We start from the raw sequence: 17,500 nt of genomic DNA, 5'->3' as shown, positions 1-17,500 counted from the left end.
AGGAAAATACTTTAGACCTAGTATTTGTGAACGAGATGAATTATGTTAAAGAAATAATAGTTTATAATGCGAGTATTTCAGATCATAATGTCATAGAATTAACAGTTCATTCCAAAGCAAGTGAAAAATAGAGATAAGCAAGAAATGAAAAAAGTGGGAAGGATATGGAAAATACAACTTCTACAGTAAAAATATAAAATGGTCAGAAATTAATGAAGAATTAAACAAAGATTGGGATAACATTTTCGTAAGTGATGACATAAGGGTAAATACGGAGATATTATATAAAATATTGGAGAAAATAGTGGAAAAAATAATATACCGAAGAAGAAAAGTAAACATCATTCATGCATACCAAGAGACAGAAGGATCTTGTTCCAGAAAATCAGAAAAGTGGAAAAAAGATCTTGCAAAAGAAAAAAATGCATGGAAAGTTATAGAACTAAAAAGTAAGATAGAAAATGCAGAACAAAAGATATACAATCAAAAGAAAATGAAAAACGGGACTTGGAAGAAAAAACCCTATTAAATATCAAGCAAAACCCCAAACTATTATACTCATATGCGAAGAAGATGAATAAAGGAAGAATAGAAATAGGCCCTCTGAGAATTGAAGGGAGATTAACGAATGAAAAAAAGGAAATTTGCAACATACTGGCAGAACGATATAAGAAGAGGAATTCACCCCTAGAATAGATAATGAAGATAATGATATAGAAGTAAGGGACGAAAATAGTGAATATTTAGCTGACATAGAAATTAATGAAGCTGATATTGTGCAGGCAATTAATGAAATTAAAAATGGAGCTGCTGCAGGGCCGGATGGAGTCCCTGCTATCTTGTTAAAGAAAGTAGTTCATTCATATCGCAAAGCCACTTGCAATATTATTAAGACAAAGTGTAGATACAGGCAAGATTTATGATGAGCACAAATTAGCATATATCACCCCTACTTTCAAAAGTGGATCAAGACTAGAGGCAAGTAATTATAGGCCTGTGAGTCTAACATCACATATTATGAAAGTGTATGAAAGGGTAATGAAGAAAAAATATTAGAAACATTTAATAAAAAATAATTTGTTTAATATAGGACAACACGGTTTCGTACCCGGAAAAAGTACACAAACCCAACTGTTAGTCCACCGTGAGAACATATTCAAAAATATGAAAAGCGGAAATGAAACAGATGTGGTTTATCTAGACTTTGCAAAAGCTTTTGACAAAGTAGACCATAATATATTAGCAAAGAAAATTAGAAAAACACAATATCGTAGATAAAGTAGGAAGATGGTTAAAAAGAATTTTACACAGAAAACAGATAGTTATTGCAAACGATGAGAAATCGGATGAAACCAAGGTAATATCCGGTGTGCCACAAGGTACGGTGCTAGCTGCAATATGTTTGTTATTATGATTGAAGACATAGACAGTAATGTTAAGGATTCGGTAGTGAGTAGTTTTCGCTGATGACACAAGAATAAGTAGAGAAATTACTTGTGATGAAGATAGGAACGCTCTACAAAGAGACCTTAACAAAGTATATGATTGGGCAGAGGTAAATAGGATGGTATTTAACTCTGATAAATTGAATCAATAAATTATGGAGACAGAGAAGGAAAGCTATATGCATATAGGGGACCTAATAATGAGACAATCACAAATAAGGAAGCAGTTAAAGACCTTGGTGTGATGATGAATATAACATGTTATGCAATGATCAAATAGCCATTCTGTTGGCAAAATTGTAAAGCAAAAAATGGGAATGTTGTTACGGCACTTCAAAAACAAGAAAAGCTGAACACATGATTTATGCTTATAAAACATATGTTCGTAGTCCCACTTGAATATTGCAATATGATATGGTACCCACACTATCAAAAGGATATTGCACAAATAGAGAGTGTACAAAGGTCCTTTACAGCTAGAATAGAAGAAGTTAAGGACCTAGACTACTGGGAAAGACTACAATCCTTAAAATTATATCCGTATAGAAAGGAGAAGAGAACGCTACATGATAATTCAGGCATGAAACAGATAGAAGGAATAACAGAAAATATCATGGAACTAAAAAATATCAGAAAGAGCAAGCAGAGGTAGATTAATAGTGCCCAAAAACTATACCAGGAAAAAATAAGGAAAGCACCACAGAACATTAATCCACTACGCACCAGCATCGATAATGCAGCGTCTATTCAATGCGTTGCCAGCTCATCTGAGGAATATATCAAGGAGTGAGCGTAGATGTGTTTAAGAATAAGCTCGACAAAATATCTAAACTGCATCCCAGACCATCCAAGATTGGAAGATGCAAAATTATACGAAGATGTACTAGCAACTCTCTGGTAGAACATTAGAGGCGCCTCACACTGAGGGAACCTGTGGGGCAACCCGAACGAAGTGTAAGGTAAGGTCTATTAGGGGCACGTAAGGATTTGTATGAGATGGCCTACGTAAGTTTTCCTTTTCTGTCGTTTTGTTTTCTCATGCTTATTGAGCTATATTTATACTCTTATGTAATTAGTTAGATTCACGGGCCACTAATGTATATATTCGTGATTAAATTTTGTTTGTCTGGTGTTTTTACGTTGCATGGAACCAGTGGTTATTCAGCAACGGGACCAACGGCTTTACGTGACTTCCTCATTAGTGCTATAAACATTTTTTAAAGTGTACTGGAAAAAAGGTAAGACACACACACACACACACAACACACACACACACACACACACACACACACACACACACACACATATATATTATATATATATATATAGATATATATATATATATTATATATATATATATATCTTTCTCAAATATAATATTTATATTGTCGATTTGAAAAATGAGTACGCATTCTATATCTATCTATCTATATATATATATATATATATATATATATATATATATATATATATATATTATAATATATTATATATATTATAATATATATATATATATATATATATATATATATATATATATATATCTCCACAACTCCTGGCAGAATAATATGATAGCGTTAGCTGGAATCCTGTTGGCGCCAAAATAATTGGAAGAAATTTGGTGTGAAATGTGATAAAGGAAGCTGGGTATGAGTGGAGATTTGTGAAATAGAAAGCTCAGTAAAGAGATTTATGTATGAATTTGACAGGTTTCGTTTACGTCATGCGGCGTTGGAGTGGGTCATTTGGTTGATAAAAGAAAATAAAAATAAAAACATTTCATAAACTTCGTAACATAAGTAGTAACTTGAAAAAGTAAGGATATGACATCCGTTCAAATATTGCATCTTTGGCCCAGGCTTTGGCTTCTTGTAGTTAAGTTCCGCTTGATTGCTATTTCAGAGGAGAAATTTGTGGAAAGAGAACATTCTTGTCGTGTCTGAATAAAAGAAACTGCGATTGCCAAAATGCTTGGGAATAGAGAAAGAGAGAATTACTTCTACAATGGTTTCAGCCCTCCCGTTTTGTGCATTACCTTGTCGGTGCCTTCCCAAATTTGGAACCGGGCATTATTACATGAAATATTGATTGAAAGTCGTGATGTCAGACCTGACTAGAATTGGTTGTATTATGCTAGAATGGGTTACAATTGCTTCCCAGTATTAGGATCTGTGAATTGACCGGTGGTATCGCATTGGTTCATCTGACAGGATATCCCTCTATTGGTTTGTATTGGCTGAGAAGGAAAAGTTCCACGTTAGGGGCCCCAACTGCGATTGACGAATCAGGAGCAATCTGTGCTTGATGCAGGTTGGGGTAGAGAGGCTCTTCCACAGAGCCTAGGATTGTGGTGGAGTTCAACAAAGTTGTTTGATTTAAGTCATTTAGTGGGGCGGGGGCATACTGGTAAATTTGGAACCGAGCCTTCCTCGGTTTTGTAGATGTACAGTATATGTTGTGGCCATCTTTGTTTGGGTGCTACTTAGTTGCATCGTTTTCGTTCTTATGGGACAGTAATGTTACGTGTGTACGCTGTAGTTTTGTGAATTAAAGTTTAATTCTCCTTAGCCATTACTAGGATGTGGAGAGGCCAGACATATAATCGGCGTCATCCTTAATGAGTGTATGGTATCAGTATCTTCTTTTGAAATGCTCACCGTATCTTTACCAATTGGAAAGCATTTCAGTATATCCACGTGGACTTGAGCGTTGTCGGTATCCGTGTCTACTATTTACGGCAGTTGGCCATGCTTCTGTCCATGAGTTATATCCACTTAAGGTCGTCGGAGATTGTGACTCCAAGGTCGCTCACTCAGGGCTTCGCCGTAATGGCGTTTCCGTTTGGATCCAGATAGCGAGAGGAATTTTCGTAATTACGGTTTGACCCAATTTAAGGTATACTTGTCTCTCTATGCCCTTTGATGAAGTAAATTACTTTATACATGATAAGGGTGGAAGTCAGTCCACCGAAATATAGTCCTTAGCTTAAAACCAGTGTTTTAAATGGCCTTCTATACTTGAGACGCATCCTGTTTTAACAGAAGAATTTATGTGTGTGTGTGTGTGTGTGTGTGTGTGTGTGTGTTATTTTATGTTATATATATATATCAATATATACATACACGTAAGACGAGTTGCAAAGATCTTCATCATTTCCTTATATAATCAAATGCTCATAGCGGTCAAGTCCCTTTGTGGGGGGAGGGGGGTGGAGGGAGTAGTGTCGCCAGTGCGCTTTATGCTCTGCAATGTAGGCATTAGCAAAGGTTCTTTGCAGCGTCCCTTCTGCCCCCCAGCTGCAACCCCTTTCATTCATTTTTCTTCCATTTCACCTGCCACTTTCTCATGACAGTTGATTCTTAGTGCAACTGCTTTGAGGTTTTCCTTTTGCTATACCTTTCCGTTTCAACACTGAGTGGCATCATAGGTCCCAGCGCTTGGGTTTTGGCCTAAATTCTATATTCTTTTCTATTCCATAGCGTTTAAGCTCCTTTGAGCGAACGTGGCGAACACGATTCCTGTATCGTATTTTATTCTATATTAAAATCGGCATGAAAGTCATGAACTACGTAAGAACATTCCTTTTACGTATGTACTTGAAGGTCGTTTGTTCAAGCCTGCACGTGAACAAAGAAACCCATGAAAGTTGAACAGCATAACCTGTCTGCGCCAAACTTCTACTTGCCAAACTGGAAAACCGCCTCGGTGAACTTCTTACGGTAACATGACGTCAGCACGATTGCTATTGTAATACCGAGTTGATTCTGTGTGTTATTACGACAGTTCATAATAAAGAAACGTGTAGAATTGCAAGTTTCGACCTACTAATTCAGGATGTGTGGAAATATGAAAAGAAATCACCTGAGATCCAGTTAAAGGGCTAAATCTGCAACTGGTTTTAGAGTACCATAATTCGATTTTTGTTTATATGGTGTTTTACGTTGCATGGAACCAGTGGTTACTCAGCAACGGGACCAACGGCTTTACGTGACTTCCGAACCACGTCGAGAGTGAACTTCTATCACCAGAAATACACATCTCTCACACCTCAATGGAATGCCCGAGGATCGAACTCGCGGCCAAAGAGGTGGCACGCCGACAACATACCGACCACGCCACTGAGGCGCTGTACCGTAATTCGAGTGATACTCTTCTCGCAACTTTCTTATTCGGGCATGGTGTCTATTGAAGTGTCAGGCTTGCGCGTTATTATGAAGAATGAGAATCATGGCGCGGTGAAGACGCGAATTATCCAGAAGTTTTTGTGCTGCTGAAGAAAGGAAGTGTATTATAAGGCAAGGTCCTAAAGACGTAGAGAAAGCATATTAACTGGTTGATGTTTGCCATTACCGACCTGCTCCGGTGGACTTGAAGGACGCTGGATCATGTCATTATTATTATTCGGAAGATGAACCCTATTGTTATGGAACAAGCCTACCAAAGGGGCCATTGACTTGAAACTCAGGCTTCCGAAGAACATGATGTACATTACGACGAATTAGGAGGAAACGGGAACTACAGAAACAAGAGGCGAGTTGGGTCATTGAGGGTAGCATATTCGTCTAATGATGTTGCTTGACAGTGTTCAAGCAAAATGAACAAGGAGTAGAAAATGAATACGTACAATCAGTCGCAGTAGACAATAATCTGGTAAATATCACCAACTGTTAATTGTTCTCACTGAACCTGAAAAAGGAAACTCTCTCTCTCTCTCTCTCTCCCTCTGATGGAAACGTACGACTTCACTCTTAAGAAGATTCAGCTGTAAGTGCTATGATGTAATAGATGGAGATGAATTAATGGTAAAAATTAAAAATGACTAACTGGGATTAGGGATGGTAGTAAGGTAAGAGGGTAAATATTACAAGGCAAATCGAGTTTTATGTGAGAATTAATGTTTTTGGAGGTGAATGAAGCTGGTACAGATAAAAGTATTCGACATTTTTTTAATTTATATTTTATTTTTGCTTGTGTTCAAAGCAATAGTTTGGAACAGAATTATTAGCTATTAGAAGAAAAATAAACATATATCACCAACTGGAATACAGATACAAACAGTACGGAGATTAAGGCACAACGCGGATTAGGTTCATTTATTCTACGAAAGTAACAAAGTATATAGACCATACAGAATAACTCATTTTTTTCTTTCTAATTTACTAAAATACGCCTTTCCTTTCTTCCATTATACTAAAATAGGTCTTTCCCTCTCACTTTTCGAAAGCAGGAGACTCCATAATCTTTCACAATATAAGAACAATTTCTTCTTCATAATTTGGGACATTATACACGTTTCACCGAGAGTCTGTATGAATATTTTGGGTTATCCAGAATTTTTAAAAAATGGTTATTTGCGGCTGGGGTGACTAGAGAATGGTTATTTGTACACGAACTCCTCAACAACTTCGTGAATGCGATTTCTGAAAGCAAGTTTCTTGGAGTCCGGGATTTTCTTGACGTGTGGCAACAGACTCTTGAAGAACAGCAGGTCCTCATCTTCCTCTCTGCCCCTCTTTCGAGATGACCTCTCTAACAGGTACTGAAGCTTCTGCCTTTCACTGTCAAAGATGCCCTGGCGGAGGTCATCTGTTCTGAGGTACTTGGTGCTTCTGTTGTTGGCACTGATCTCCGTCCTCACGTCGATCAGCGGATCTCGAATGTGCATTGGGGAAGTGACCATCCCTTCCTCGCCCAGCTCCACGTCGTCTGATTGGCCTTCAGAGGACGGCACGTCTGATGAATTTCCCGTCGCAGGCCGACCTTTCACGAAGTCTTTCAGGAACATCAGTGATTTGAAGTACCGCCACTTTGGTGTCTGACTGTCGCCCGCAGCAGCGTCACCTGGTGGATATTTCCTCAGTTCTACTGTGAACTGGTCTCGGAGGTACTTCCATTTTTTTCTCAGTTCTGTTTCTGAAAGGTAAGAGAGAGAAATGGAATGAGAACTCGTGCGTAATTTCGTAATTTAACTGGAAAGGAGAAAATGTTAAACAACTTGAATTATTGAAATTTTATTTGGTTAATTTAGCAATAACCAAAATTTTAGTGATTGCAATCTATTTTACACTCATATATTACCATTATTCTGTCTTCTGACACAGAAGAATTACTCCAAGAGTTTGTGTGTATCGTCGAATTACACAAGCCAAGTATAATTCCTGTTTAAACCCTGTGGCAACGTCAGTGGTAATGAGTCACCCTCCTCATTTATTTACTACTAATAATATAGAATGATAAACAGAGGAATATAAGACCAATGTACAAAATTAGGGTCAGCAATAACTTAATGTGGGTTGGAGGAGGGTCATCCTGAGGTCAGATCGAGTTAGAATGCAACCATGTATACCGCCCGTTGATTTATGATGGCCTGGTCAAGCTTTGGGGAGGGCGGTGGGGTGGTGGGTGGGCGTGGCACCACCTTCTGTGTCTCAAAGCAAAGAAGGACCTAGCCAAGCCCAAGTAAGGTTATATTTAGATGCATCTCTCTATTTTACTGTAGGTAAGATTAGGTTTAGGATGTTACTCGGGTGTGAATTCCCTTTCGCAAGCTTTACTGTCTCTGCAATTACTGTTTGCACACATAAATCGTATACACTTTTCTCAATTCCTTGTTTGATGTACATCGTATCATTGCTCTTTGTGTGATTCCCCCGTTTGATGTTCCTTCATCGAGGGAAAGAAATCAGATTTTCACTGGATTCACCCCCCCCCCCACACCCCCCTCCTCTCTCTCTCTCTCATTTGCGCAAATGAAACCTCTCCCTGTATGGTTATCACCATGCAAGCACACGGGTGACTTATTTTAACCCCCCCCCCCCCTCTCTCTCCTCTCTCTCTCTCTCTCTCTCTCTCTCTCTCCTCCTCTCTCTCTCTCTCTCTCTCCATAATTTAAAGGCATATATGGAGTAGGAGACACAAATATAACTAATGTGGTCACAACACAAAACAACAAAAGCTCTCGGGGAAATATAGTGACCACGTCTGGCGGTAGATAAAATTATGAAGTATTTATAGCGTCCGGCATCTATTATGTTTGAAATCACACTTCCACTATCATCAGATATATAAATACATCAAAGGCAATGGTTTACATACCATCGTATTGCATTTCGCCGCTGATCTCACTCCAACATTTGTCCACGATATTTCTGTTTGCGTACATTTTGTCGTTCTTGTCCCACAGTGCAGGTCTCTGCCACACACAGGTAATGAGGTTCTCCACGTCCATTTCAATATTATTATATTAAATAAAACACGCACGATACACAAAACAGTCTCACACCGACGTGCACCCGCGCTGGCTGGGCGTGCGAGACTGGAGCAGCTTGTTTTAGGCTCGGAGCTTGTTGTAGGCGCGGGTAAACAGCGCCGACCAGCTCCATCTGCTGTGTGGACCCGGCTTGGTATATAGTATGTGTGAGGTTTATTTCTCACGCGGGTAGGCGCCGTCTCGCCGGCAACCTGCTTTTGTGGTGATAGTATGGTAGAAAAAATACAAATTACTTCCAAAATTTAACATATCGTGAGAATTTAAACAACTGTAAGAGGCTGGCAAGGAAGCCTCTTCGCAGATATTTGCGGGAAAATATTATTATTATTATTATTATTATTATTATTATTATTATTATTATTATTATTATTATTATCTCAGCGTAAATAGATGTACGTTCAAAATGGTGGCTACAGTTACGTAGAAAATTACTGATAATTGGAAATCATTTACATAATTTTTTCTCAACCCCGAAATGGGCCAGCCCTGTGGGAGTCAAACCTGACTCATGGGGTTGGTTATCGCCTTCCTTTAATAATAATAATAATAATTTGTTTTTTCAACAGTTTCAATCTTGGTGGTACCGAAAAATACACGAATCGTGGAGTCTCACGAACGAAAATGGTGCATAATTCAGCTCATTTCTGCCTAATTGAAATCGGAGTTGGTAAGTTAGAGAATGAATAAATGTATTATTTAAAGCTATTATTAATCTCTTTGGGTAAGTGCTGTCTTCAGATGTGGGCACATATTTTTCTTCTTTTTAGATGAAAGTACGAATAAATGTTTAATTTAAATGACTTTACATTTTTCTTCCCTGGGTGAGGTTAGGGTCCAAATGTCATTTCAACTAATATTTTGGAAGGCAGCGCGTATCAAAATATTATATTGATAGTTGAAGGAAACAATATAAGAGTGGACTGTACTGTTGACTAATGCGAACAACTGAACTCATTGTTTTTAGCAACATTCAATCCCCTCGTCTTACTCCGGGAGTTAATGTTAGCGAGATTTCATGGTATGAGATTGAGCTAGAGAGGTCTCTCTCATCTCGAGGGGTCGAACATCTGGACGTAGGGTGGCGTTACAGCATACCGTAAGTCACGTTTCTGTCTCTTGTTCTTTCTGTGTGATCTCCTAAGGCACAAATTCTTCAGGATTTCCTGCAGTCGGTCTGTTTTGATATTTAATAAGGTCCGAGTTTGTTTTATACTATACATACATACATATATATTATTCTATATATATAATATATTCTATGTATATCGTATATATGTGTGTGTGTGTGTGTGTGTGTGTGTGTGTGTGTGTATGTATATTATAAACTAACCGTAAAGGAAGTCGGATGCTTTGCATGTATTCCCGAATCACATATTTGTCAACACTAATTAATAAATTGCAATAAAAGAGGTCAAATGGCATGTCTCGTCATTTGTTACTGCTAAACGAATCCTCACAGTAAGAGCTGTCGAATGTGACTGTGACGTATCAAAAATGCAAAAACAAGATATATCAAACATTTAACTAATTCTTTTTACAGGTTACAAGAGACTCCAGGCTTAGCATAGTCTGCTGGAGGAGTTATTTAAAAGTACTATGCGATGATCTATTCCAGGACAGGAATATCCTATATCGCTCTTCCTTAGTTCTAGTCCATATCTCCGGTGTTCTCCAATCTCATTTAGCAACACTCCAGATGCCTTTCTTTCCTGAAGAGAGATGTTTATATAAATATCCCAACAGTCTACCCCAGCTCAGGTATCTTTGTAGAGCAGACTCACTAAGCACAAAAATAGACTCCTAAGCACATGGATCCGTCTGTAATCACGTATTCTAGGAATTGAATGAGAAAGCTAAGCTACTTCCCTCTCGTTAAACCACTTTCATAAACATCTGCAAGCCAACGAGACATAGGTACGTCAAGAACAAAAGAACGTAGGAAACTTTCTATTTCATCGATAAAAGGATTCTGAACCGGGAAGATCACGCTCAGATCAATTCATTCTGCTCGCACTTAGGTTTGAATGTTTGTCTCGAAAGGAATTTCTCTATATTTGCAGGTTTGGAGCTTATCCATTGTAGTTCTTAAATACGATTTGCTCTTCTCTCTCTCTCTCTCTCTCTCTCTCTCTCTCTCTCTCTCTCTCTGTCTATCTACTATATATATATTATATATATATATAGAATATATATATATAGATATAGATATCCCTATATATAGATAGATATATCTATATATATAGATCTATATATATATAGATATCAATATATATGATATATAGATATATATTAAATAGATAATATTAGATCTATATATATATATATTATATATATATATATATATATGTGTGTGTGGGTGTGTGTGGTGTGTGTGTTGTGTGTGGTGTGTGCGTGTATGCGCGTGTCCGTATGAAGTACACTTTATGCAAGAATTTCATCTAGGTTAACATGGAACATTGCTCAAGCAATCTCGAATTTCTTCATTTTAAAGATCTCGCAGTCACATATCACAAAAAACACCGATTTCAAAGCGGGTACTTTTAGCGATACCTCTCCTCTTTACGATGATTTTTATTAACTATTTTATAAGTTATTGTAAGCTTTTTTATAAGCGTTCGCGAAAACAAGTTGTTGAATTTTCCTCTTGTAGTCATCACCGAATTTAATGATTGGTTATTTACACACATGTAAAATAAGGGTTTGAAATAACGGGACCTTTTTACATTGTCTTTCATATTTATATGATTAGCTTGTATACCCTGTCGAGGCAGTTTTGATTCTTATATTTTTCACTGGAAAGTGATATGGTGTCCTGATTATTGTATAGATAAGATAAATTATCGAATGATATGTGTTCTACTCCAATATTTAGGGCTGGTTATAGTATAGATAGGATAAATTATGGAGTGATATTCGTGTATCCAATCAATTATTCACAGGGTATGAGAACGCGCCATTACACAAAGATAAAAGTACCCAGCTGACTGAAAGCGCGCAGTCATGCACGAGCCATGCTGCCTAGGAAATCCCTCGTACCTTCTTCTGGAGGGTTGGGGAGGATTCTCCAACCCCTCCCCTAGCAATTCCCCGTCCCTTCCCACTGCCTCCCCTGGCGATGCATCATCACCTTACCCCCGGCATTCCCCGTCCGCCCCAAGCGATGCTTCCCTACCTGCGTCATATTCCTAACCGTCCCCAGTTTTTCCTGGCTTCTTCCCTACCAGTACTCGGTACCCCATCTGTCTACCCGACCCAACTGCCTCCTGAGTGAAGATGATGATATCTGTAATGCACGCCACACTGTACCGTGCTGTGACCTTGTTCTTGACCAGTGCAACGCTGGCTGAAGGCGACCCGAGAGAATCTTTTTTGGAATCAAGTGGTCGTGATGAATCTCGGGTCCCTTAATGCGTGCCACGTGCTCCTTTTGGAGAGTTTTCGTGGCGAGTGAGAATTTTATAAGATGTAGTATTTAGTTTATGCAATAAATTTTCACTTTATCAAGGTAAATGGAAAGCCGGTAAATAGTTGCTCAAATATTTTATGTGAATACGCAGCGCCGCGTGTATACGTACATACATACATACGTACCAATACGTTTAAGTCTACTTGTGAAGAATTGCACGATAAAATTATCTTCGTTATAAAAGTTAAAAAGTTGGAGAAAACGGGCATGTGGGGAGCACATTACTGCCGCAGTTACCCAGTATAGAAAATTATGAATGACTTTGTACTCGTGACGTCACTGTCTGACTGAAGGTTTATTTGGGTTCTCAAAGTGGGCGCTTCTCGCACACCTGGCAACTGGACGGTTAAACGGTATTATCATTCCTCTGGCAGCGCGACTCCTAATGTTTTCTTCCCTGGTTGTGGGAATCATGTAAAACATTGCATTCTTTTGAGTGTTTCACTTAATTTGGCAACAAAGTTGGCAGTGATTTATTGGTTGGTTGGTTTTGAACTTTTTATAATTGGCTCGATGTAAACTTGGTGTTTATTATAAGTCATTGAGACGTGTATTGTTTCAAAGTAGGGCAATAACATTATGAATGCATTGAAAAAGCATGTCACCTAGATCACGTTGGAAGTGCCACTGACTGCAGGATGTATATTTGAATGGCCCGAATTTATCCATACATTTTATTGCTGCTCTTGCTTGACCTCAGGTCGTTATTGACGTCGTCTGCAAATACAAAATATGACATTACGATTGTCGGCTGTGGAGTCACTGAAACGCTGAACAAATAGGAAGGAGTATTCTTGCATTGAACGTCTCAATGTGCTAATATTAATGCCTTTGGGCAGGGAAAGTGTTTTGCTATTATAGTCTCTCTCTCTCTCTCTCTCTCTCTCTCTCTCTCTCTCTCTCTCTCTCTCTCGATTTAAATGAAATCTTAGATCGGTGTAGTTCTTATTTACGAATTTGACATTGAAAAGGATATTTAGTTGAAAATTTTGAGCACGCACGCGCTCCCAAGTGTCATGAAGGTAGATAGAATAAGAGAGGTGAACGTTAGCTTCAAGAGCCGCTTTGTTGGTCTGGGGTGGGGGTGGAGGGGGCTGGCTGTTGTTAGGCAGCAGCACACGCCAAAATTCAGTTTTCTTACTCAGAGTTACACCTAGCTGGGTTGGGATGCCGTGCTAGACTGCTAGTAAGTAAAAGTATATAGTACCCCAGGCGCTGCATATAGCACCTATATCTCGATAAATGGTGCTCAGGCCCTGCCAACTATTCCACACAGCTTGCTAAACTGCTGTCAGAGGTCGAAGTGGATGCGTTCCAATTTATCCCAGTTAAAAATCGCCTTGTGTCTTGGAACCCAGTGATAAACTGCAGTTAAATATGAAATTGAAACTGCAGTCCCCTCTAGTCAAATACGACTGTAGCAAGATATAAATTAGATTTGCAGGTTGCTATCAACATCACACAGCAAGATACGAAAAGATAACACGATAACACGAGAGGAAATTGATTGCATGAAGTGATCAGCTTTAATCGAAAGACGTGGCGGAGTCAAAATGCCTAATTCGAGGGTTCTGATTAACGCTCATTTATCAGCCGAGATAAACGTCGCTGTCCCCCTGATTAAAGGAATCATGTTGTTTGAGCTACATCATTATCTCTTCATGTTATAACATTTTGATTTGACTGATGGAGGCCGGTGGTGTTTCAAGTGAGATACCCTCTACTGTTGGATTTTAGTGTTGGGCAGCTGTAGCTATCTATACCTGTTCGATGGTTGCAATGCGAAATAATTAGTCGTTAGGTGTCGATATCATCCTTTCCTCCTCCTCCTCCTCGTCCTCCTCCTCCTCCTCCTCCTCCTCCTCCTCCTCCTCCTCCTCCTCCTCCCCCAGGTTAAATATTCCCGAATGTTGAGAGGAATACAGTGATGTTTAACTATGTAATGAGTCATCGTCCTTAGTAATTTTATCGGTTTGTTGTTGTCTATTCATTCACTAAGTTGTTGTCTATTCATTCACTAAGATACCTTATCACATATCTTTATTTCCTATTTGTTATTGTCATTTGTTTTTTACATTTATATTCTTATCTCATTATCTTTGAGTTTTAGGTCATTGATGTGATAAAACTTCGAAATCCTTTGTAGACTCGTCGAGTGGTCACGTTGATAAGGACATGACACCATTCCTTTGGCTACTTATCGAAGATTTTGAATTGTTATTAATTTTTAATTTAAAATTTGGTTTTATCTCGAGAACGCGTTTAATGGTGTCTGTGGTAGTGTTTACAGTCAGTGCCTGTTTGGCTGTCGTGAATTCTTATTGATTCTATGATTTAACGCTTAATTTAGAAGGCGTGGGAGGCCCTTTCTTGCCTTCGCTTTCCTGGGATGGATTATTCTGAGGAGACTTTCTCTCTCCTTTTATAGAACGGACAATGGCACCCATGAATGACGCAGGTGTTGTTTCTCATGAATGGCTAGAATTTTCATGCCGTGTAAAATTGCCGAGGAGAAATTAAAGCCCAATGGGTTCTCGTCATCGACTTGGCGGGTGCTAGTTTTTAGAAGGGAAGTTCATAGGACGATTAGAATGTTCGATAAATCCGTGGTTTGTCTCGTTATGAAAGTAATTATTCTGTATGGAATCCCTGTCGTGAATTAAATTGAAATGGATATATTTTCGGTCATGATTACGGTTCGGAAGAATATATTCTGGAGTGAAACGAAGGGAATGAGAGTAAATTCGTTTTCTATAACCACTCCAGAAACCCGGACGTGATATAGCGTAGAGAAATATTAGACCGCAAGCAATAGTAGGTATTATATAAGAAGAAATGAAAAATTGCACAGTTAACTGAAAGCCGGAATAGAAACACTGCGTCAGCGTTTTGAGAACTGGCGCTGTAAGCGGTGTCTCCTGTAGTCGGTAATCTGCAAGGGACGTTTCCCTGTGTAATCACAAGTTGACACTTGACACATGTCCTGTGTGACGTCATTCCCGCTCCGGATTTTTTTTTTTACTACGGGAAGCAACAGGAGTCAGACGTGTTGGTTTATGTATGCGCTGTTAATTTGTTTTTATTTTTACATTAGTACGTGGTACGTCGGCTCGTATATTGTAAAGGCAATATGAGGGATTTGTCACTGTGGATTATTTTGTTTTTAATGAAACGTCGAACTTGCACTGTAATTTTTCTTCCACTGCCATTAATCACACAGTTTATTATACCAATAACACACATTTACCTAATTTGATTTAACCGTAACAAATATTAAATACATTTTAAAAATCAGTTTCATTAACAGCGAGCTTATTTTTTTGGTTTAAAAGAATTATGATAGCTGTTCATTCTGTGAAAACTAAAGTGGCTGTTAAGTCAGTGAGGAGAAAACGGTGCAGTGTTTTAAATTCACTACGAGTCATTTGGCTTATTGATTCCCTGCCATGAGAGAGAGAGGGATCCTGTCATCTAACAGGGAAGGGTTATGAAAGAAACAGACTGAGATTACCAGTACCACCCTTTTCCTGACGAATAAATCCGTGTCTGCGTTCTCTCTCTCTCTCTCTCTCTCTCTCTCTCTCTCTCTGAGGGGTTAATATCCGTAACAAAGTCGGGGATGATAACTGGTTTCTTTATGGGAATTACGCAAACGATGGTTCACCGGGTCTTCATTCGTATACTCCTAGCAGAAAAATTAAGTAATGCGATATCTCAGGGTGGCGTTGAATTGCTGTGACATTTTTTAAAGTTGAATACATTATATACCTGGTATATATATATATATATATATATATATATATATATATATATATATATATATATATATATATATATATTGTGTGTGTGTGTAAGGGTTTCGACTCGCTGCTTATATACTGCCTTAATTAACGTGACTGATACATTCCATAGGGTAAGATACCAGATCGTCGTATTATGACTGATTTTTTATTAAGCTAAATGGAAATGTCACCCAACTTATCCAGTTAGTCCTCTCTCTCTCTCTCTCTCTCTCTCTCTCTCTCTCTCTCTGTAAAGCCTGTACACACGCTTATGAATAAAGGTATCGCTTGCCAGAACAGCTGATTCATTCTTTGTCATATTGTGTTGAGATTTAATGATAAACAAAGACCATCGGAAGCGGTCAGGTCAACCTCATGCCCCCTCAGTTGCCTAGACCAAACAAAGAGAACCATGGAGGAAGAAGGTCACAGTCTAACTACGAATGAAACGATACACTTTTCCGCCTCGTAAAGCAGGACAGGTTTTATATAAGAATGGAAATGTCAGACCTGTTAGGTAACACAAGGCAGAGTAAATTATGAACTATGGAAGAAAGTTGGCATTTAGAATTCAGGTGTTGAAGAGGAGGAGGATTTGGTTATGCAGGTTATATTTATATAAAAGCGTTCAATTTGATTCCAGTTTTATATTGGTTCTGGCGAAGGAGTAGTCTGCTAAATTTAAAGTCATTGGGTATTACGGCATGGTATAGTATTCCTGTGTGTGGTGTGTTTTTTTTTCTTTGAGAAATCTCTGAATATCATGGACTTTCCAGATCCATCTTCCTGAAATGTTCCAGTTGCATCACGCTATCAGGAATTTGAAACCGCAGTCATTCTCTCCCGTAAAATCACCCAAAATCCTTCGGTCAATGACTTACCTGTCCAGGAACAAAGACGTGACATTTAACAGTCCACTGATACCAAAATCCCTCATCTGGGATTCTGAATGAACTTCACTCGTTTAAGGTTAACTGTAAAAATAGCTCTTGTCTCGAAGGCCAAGGTTGTTTCACCAGGTATATACTCCTCCTCCTCCTTTCTCAGCGGCCGTGCTTTATCGATTTCACTTCGGCTGTAGTCTTTCCCAGTTTCCTTCCCCCTTCCCCCCCTCGCAATTCCCTCTTCTCCTCACTGCTAACCCCCTTCCCTACCAACTCTTCAGGTCAGTGCAACCATTCTCCACGTTGAAGTAATTCATTGGACGTCTCCGTTCACTTTTTTTCACCGTGTTGCTTCGGTACATTTGTGATCTGAATTCTATTCTCTCTCTCTCTCTCTCTCTCTCTCTCTCTCTCTCTCTCTCTCTCTCTCTCTCTGTCATTTCAGAAAAAATTAGATTAATCAGCCTGGTGTTTTGGAAGCTCTCGGTAATGCAAAGGAACATCTTGACTTTATAAATGACATTTTAGATAATGGAATCTCTCTCTCTCTCTCTCTCTCTCTCTCTCTCGTGGTTTATGCATCGTGAAGATAAACGCCTTCATTGTTTATTCTGAGATTATACACATCAAGAAGGCATCTGGTATCAAGCACT

At 38.7% G+C, this 17,500-nt stretch overlaps 2 protein-coding genes across 4 annotated transcripts in view; one reads left to right on the top strand and one right to left on the bottom strand.

Annotated features, from left to right (window-relative positions):
* Positions 1-17,500, top strand: part of LOC135222614 (serine/threonine-protein kinase VRK1-like) — a 178,299-nt gene that overhangs the window by 125,566 nt on the left and 35,233 nt on the right. The gene's annotated exons all lie outside the window — the stretch shown is intronic.
* On the bottom strand, positions 6,525-8,857 carry LOC135222639 (uncharacterized). Its single transcript, XM_064260773.1, has 2 exons — positions 8,541-8,857; positions 6,525-7,358 (listed from the first exon to the last, which is right to left on the bottom strand). Exons 1-2 carry the CDS (start codon positions 8,671-8,673, stop codon positions 6,823-6,825), a joined length of 669 nt encoding a protein of 222 aa, XP_064116843.1. The 5' UTR covers positions 8,674-8,857; the 3' UTR covers positions 6,525-6,822.

Source organism: Macrobrachium nipponense, chromosome 20 (assembly GCF_015104395.2).
Source record: "Macrobrachium nipponense isolate FS-2020 chromosome 20, ASM1510439v2, whole genome shotgun sequence".
Taxonomy (NCBI): Eukaryota; Metazoa; Arthropoda; class Malacostraca; order Decapoda; family Palaemonidae; genus Macrobrachium; species Macrobrachium nipponense.
The sequence above is the reverse complement of the archived record's forward strand: the minus strand, read 5'-3'. Positions and strand labels throughout refer to the sequence as shown.